The sequence below is a fragment of the Petaurus breviceps genome, unplaced genomic scaffold, assembly GCF_028583685.1.
Source record: "Petaurus breviceps papuanus isolate PSGF00001 unplaced genomic scaffold, PetGlider_PUasm1.0 103, whole genome shotgun sequence".
NCBI classification, from domain to species: domain Eukaryota; kingdom Metazoa; phylum Chordata; class Mammalia; order Diprotodontia; family Petauridae; genus Petaurus; species Petaurus breviceps.
In genome coordinates, this window is record NW_027185588.1 from 1960191 (window position 1) to 1965377 (window position 5187).

Sequence of the window (5187 nt, forward strand, 5' to 3'; positions counted from 1 at the left end):
ATAATGTAGCGTGTAGCGCAGGGGATCACCTTCACTACAGTAGCAATCTCAATAGGGCTTATTTTTTGGGGAGTGCTTATTTTAGAGGAATCTTACACAGTAAGGGAGGGCTTATTTTCGGGATAGGTCTTATTATCGGGGAAACACGGTATGCCTGAACAAGATGCTCAGAAGTTCTTCGATCAGCTTATGGCAGGGGTGGTGTATCTTCATGGTATTGGAATAACCCACAGGGATATTAAACCAGAAAGTCTTTTACTAGATGAAAGAGATAATCTCAAAATCTCAGACTTTGGGTTAGCAACAGCATTTCGGCATAATAATCGTGAGCGTTTATTGAATAAGATGTGTGGCGCTCTGCCCTATGTTGCCCCAGAACTGCTTAAGAGAAAAGAATTCCATGCAGAACCAGTTGATGTTTGGTCATGTGGTATAGTACTTACTGCAATGCTGGCTGGAGAGTTGCCATGCGACCAACCCAGTGATAGTTGCCAGTATTGTGACTGGAAAGAAAAAAAAAACATCCCTCACACCTTGGAAGAAAATTGATTCTGCCCCATTAGCCTTGCTGCATAAAATTCTAACTGAGAATCCAGGATCAAGAATTACAATACCAGATATTAAAAAAGACAGATGGTACACTAAGGTACTTAAGAAAGGTGCAAAGAGGCCTCGAGCTTCTTCAGGAGGAGTGTCAGATTCCCCAGGTGGATTTTCTAAGCACATACAATCAAATTTGGACTTCTCACCAGTTAATAGTGCTCACAGTGAAGAAAAGGTAAAGTACTCCAGTTCTCAAAACCATGGTCTTTCTTTGTGGGACACTAGTCCTTCTTATATTGACAAACTGGTACAGGGGATCAGTTTCTCCCAACCTGCATGTCCTGACCACATGCTTCTGAACAGTCAATTGCTTGGCACCCCAGGTTCTTCACAGAATCCTTGGCAGCGTTTGGTTAAGAGGATGACACAGTTCTTTACCAAATTGGATGATGACAAGTCATATCATAGTCTGAAGGAAACTTGTGAGAAATTAGGCTATCATTGGAAGAAGAGTTGTATGAATCAGGTTACAGTATCAACTAACTACTGACAGAAGAAACAATAAACTGATTTTCAAAGTGAACTTGGTAGAAATGGATGAGAAGATCTTAGTGGACTTCTGGCTGTCTAAGGGTGATGGGCTGGAGTTCAAGAGGCACTTTCTGAAGATTAAAGGGAAGCTGAGTGATGTGGTGAGCAGCCAGAAGGTATGGCTTCCTGCCACATGATCCATACACCTGGGTAGGCCCAGTGAATGCAGTGCTGCTATATTGACGCTATTCTTCCTGGAGAAGCTTACATTGCTTTACAGACCTCAAATATAAAGCAACAATTCCCAAGGAGCTGTCTCTTCCCTTTCCCAACCAAGTTTTTCTTGATTCTTTTTGTTCAAAAAAAATTTTTTGCATACAAGCATGTCAAAACATTTTTTCAAAATATCAGAGAATGAGCATGTATATTTAATTTGTAAGGAAAACTTTGGAAAAGGATTGGGCAGAAGTTCTTCAGCAAAACATTTTGTTAGATTTGAGATTTACTGTATACAAACCAAGTTTTGAGTATAAATAAGTTCATTTGTTACACTAGTATGTGCTTGGTATTTGGTTTAGTCAGAAAATTTGAGATTTTTCTGGATGCTGCAATTCCTGAATGTATTAATAACAACTCTATTCCTGTGGTTGGGGCAATAAATGTACCCATTTGTAAAGTTAAAAAAAGAAAGGATACAATGAGTGCAAAATGCTTCACACAATGACAGGCATATGGTAGACACAATATTATTAGTATTTCTCTAATTTAATGTAATTCCTCCATACCTGCTATCTTTGAAGTGGTTTTGAAATACCAAAAGTAGTAAGATCCACAATTTCTATATGTGATAATGTAGAAATGCAATTGACACCATCTGAAGCTTATTGTTTGTCTTATTACTGTATTTCTAAATAGTATTGTATTTCCAAAGTTTTCTTAGACTGGAAAATGTGAGAGATCATTATAAGGCAGAAATGGTATTAAAGCAACTTTTAGTATGGTTTTTGTTTGCATATGAATTTGGTTTTAAAAGGATGTGATAAAATTAAATCATTTCAAACTGTTATATTTAGTTATATATGTGTAAGAATAATAATGTTGGTATTTACTATGATAGCAGATTTTTTCCATTTGAAATCTTGGCTATTATGAAAAGTTATACAGTGGTTTAAAGTTATAGTTTCCACATATTAATGAGGAGATGAATGATTCTCTGTGCAAGGTAATTTAGAAATACATTAACTTAAATTGATAAATTGATGTCTTGCTTTAAGTTTTAAATAGGTAATAATGCTTAGGGTATTGTTACATTTCTAAATTGTGTAATTTGATAAACAGTTTTATCAGCTATGTTATTGAAAAAGCAATTTCTCTTATGATCTAAATGTTAGATTAAGAACTCTGTACAAAAAAACTTGGAAAGAATGGATGGGCTAGGATTAACCTCCAAGTTTCTTCCATATGTAAGAGGAAGTTGCACCTAAAGTTCTTAAAACACAGTGCAAAAATTTCTGGGTTGTAAAATTCATATTAAGCATAAGAGAATTCTTGACAAAAATGGGGGCATGATTTTCAAGCCTGCTGCAAGTAAGGAAATATTTATGTATATTAATTTTTAGGTTTATTGACTACCACATTCACTATCTGTGTGAAATTACATAATGTAATTAATTTCTAGGGATATATTTAAGGATAAAGGAAAGAAAAGATACTTAGCAGATTTTTAAAGACTTGGTAAATTTTGCTATTGTGATAAGGCTAATTCAATTGGGTATGTTATCTTGGCTTATGAAAAACAATCTCCTCTGCATTATGAACACCTCTTTGACAAAGGAACTTTGTGATATCTAGGAATTCTGTAATAAATAGGAATTTAATTTGTCATAATACTTTGGGAATTTATGTTATTTAAGGACATTGTACACCAACTTTGTTTTAATCAATTCAATGTCTAAAGTTTATTTTCGCTCTAAAGAGAAAGAGACACCTATCATTTTAAAACTGTCCAAATAATTTTCTTCATCAAAGTTTAGTGATTCCTCTTAACATCAGGAAAAATTTTCAACTATTGTTTAAAGTAGGGGAAATACTTTTAGAAGAAATGTTTTGAGAAAGAAAAATATTTTGTATGATTTTTAGAAGGTCTCCTAAATTCCTATTTGTAAGCTAATTTGTTCCATTAATTTGATCTTATGACAATTATGTTCAAACCTCAGATTGTTTAGAGTCTATCCAAAAAGACAGATCTTTAAGAAACTTTGTTTTACTTTGGCTGAAAGAAGGCTTTGGTCGAATTACTTGGGCAAGACCTGGTATTGCAGCCCTAAGCTTCACCAGAGTGACTTGCCCAAGGTCACACAGCTTCTTAAGAGTCAGGGGCAGGATTTGAACCTGGATGCTGCTGTCTCTACAAGGAAAAGGGGACAGTAGCATTCACATACTGCACTCCGGTTTCCCAAATTCTTTCCGGGCACTGCTGCGGGAGCCCAGGCTCCTAGGCCAGGAAAGGGGAAGGGCGGGGCCCTGGGGTCTCCCCAGTCTCACCTGAGCTGCGGCGGCGGCAGCTGAGAGGCGGGGATGGATGGCCGGGGCCGGTGCCCAGGCGGAGATCGCCCCCGGCCCCTGCTCCCTCAGGTGAACGGGACCGCAGACCAGCAGGACCGCGGCCAGCGCCCTGCAGCTCCCAGACCTGCATCTGCGGGGCTCCACGCCTCACCACGTGGCCGCGCCCCCACAACGACAATCCCGAGGACGCCTCCCCAGCATCGCCCGGGTCACTGGGTCCTCGAAACGCCTCGAAGCTGACTCCTCCGCGCATCGCGAAAACAACCCAGGGCTCCCGGGGAACCAGACACTAACCTGGACCCGGAACATCTGAAGTTCCGGAAGCCAGAGGCCCAACGGTGGGCAGCAGAATGCCCAGGCTCACGCGCTCTCCTCAGTCCCGGGACGGGGACGGGGCGAGCCTAGCGCTCCTCCCCTTTGACTGCATTGGAACAACCCAGCCCCACAGGCCTCCTAGCCCCACTGAGCCCCCCGCCCTGTTCTGCATGGCCATCTAAGACGACCCCGTCCTAATGTAACGCGTGATGATTCCTGTAGACCCCACTGGTGTCCGTCCCGCTGACCCCATCCACGGAGCCCAGGCAGGATTCTGCAGCAGCAGCAGCCTCCTCATCAGGGACAGCACCGTCCGGGGCAGAGCTACTGGAGCTCGTTTTTAGAGGCTCACCTTGCAAACTGGCGGTGTCTGCAAACCAGGGCTTAATTTATTACTGTTATTGTTTTTGTTATTGATTAGATGGAAACAGTGCTCCTAATGAAAACTTTCAAGTACATACAGTGTGTGCTCCCCACCCTGGCACCACTACCCTGTCAGTTGTGAAACGTTTACAAGCACAGCCCTGATTCAGACCATAAGAATGAGGCTGCCTTTTGATTTTGGTCCACACCTGCATTTTTGTCACAGTAGGGAAATTCCTTTGGGAAAACCCTCCCTCTACCAATGAAGATCAGCCACACTTCTGCCAGTCCGGGATGGTTCCCAGCCTGACCTCTTGATTATTTATTTATCCTGTACATAGCTTTGTATGTGGTTGTTTACATGTGGTCTCCTCCCTTAGGATGTGAGCTCCTTCCAGGGCAGGAACTGTCTTTTGCCTCTTTTTGTATTCCCAGTGCCTTGTACAGTGCTTGGTGTATAATAAGTGCTTTATAAATGTTGTTTGATTGATTAAATTCAGGAATCAATGAACCATAGAATATCAGACTTGAAAGGAATCAGGTGACATGTAGTTCTTAGGATTTGGAATGAAAGGGACCTTCAAGATCATCAAATCCAAAGTCTTCATTTTAAAGGAGAAAACTGAAGCCCACTAAGGCTGTGGTTGGACTAAGGTCACACAAGGCAGTATGAATGGCAGAGCAGAGAACTGAATGGAGGAGATTAGACTCCAAATCCAGACCTCTCTTCACTGCCCGAAATAGAAAAAATACCCTGTGCAATATAACTGACTAGCATTCATGTACTTTTAGAGGCCTGATAGAGTATCAGATCAAAAGCTACGAAAGAAAGAAAGAAAGAAAGAAAGAAAGAAAGAAAGAAAGAAAGAA

General features: G+C 40.9%; 1 protein-coding gene and 1 long non-coding RNA gene across 2 annotated transcripts in view; one reads left to right on the forward strand and one right to left on the reverse strand.

Moving 5' to 3' along the window:
• Nucleotides 1-1895, forward strand: part of LOC138162614 (serine/threonine-protein kinase Chk1-like) — a 2576-nt gene extending 681 nt beyond the window's left edge. The window contains 3 exon segments of the mRNA XM_069089985.1: nucleotides 127-513; nucleotides 515-1081; nucleotides 1083-1895. Of these exon segments, the coding sequence (XP_068946086.1) occupies nucleotides 127-513; nucleotides 515-1081; nucleotides 1083-1271 (1143 nt within the window). The 3' untranslated portion in view covers nucleotides 1272-1895.
• The window catches only part of LOC138162691 (uncharacterized), a 4745-nt gene extending 690 nt beyond the window's left edge, over nucleotides 1-4055 (reverse strand). Inside the window, exons 1-2 of the long non-coding RNA XR_011168697.1 lie at nucleotides 3934-4055; nucleotides 444-503 (exon numbers count right to left, since the gene is read on the reverse strand). This is a non-coding gene — a long non-coding RNA (uncharacterized lncRNA). The remainder of the gene's footprint in view (nucleotides 1-443; nucleotides 504-3933) is intronic.
• Between the last annotated feature and the right edge of the window lie 1132 nt (nucleotides 4056-5187).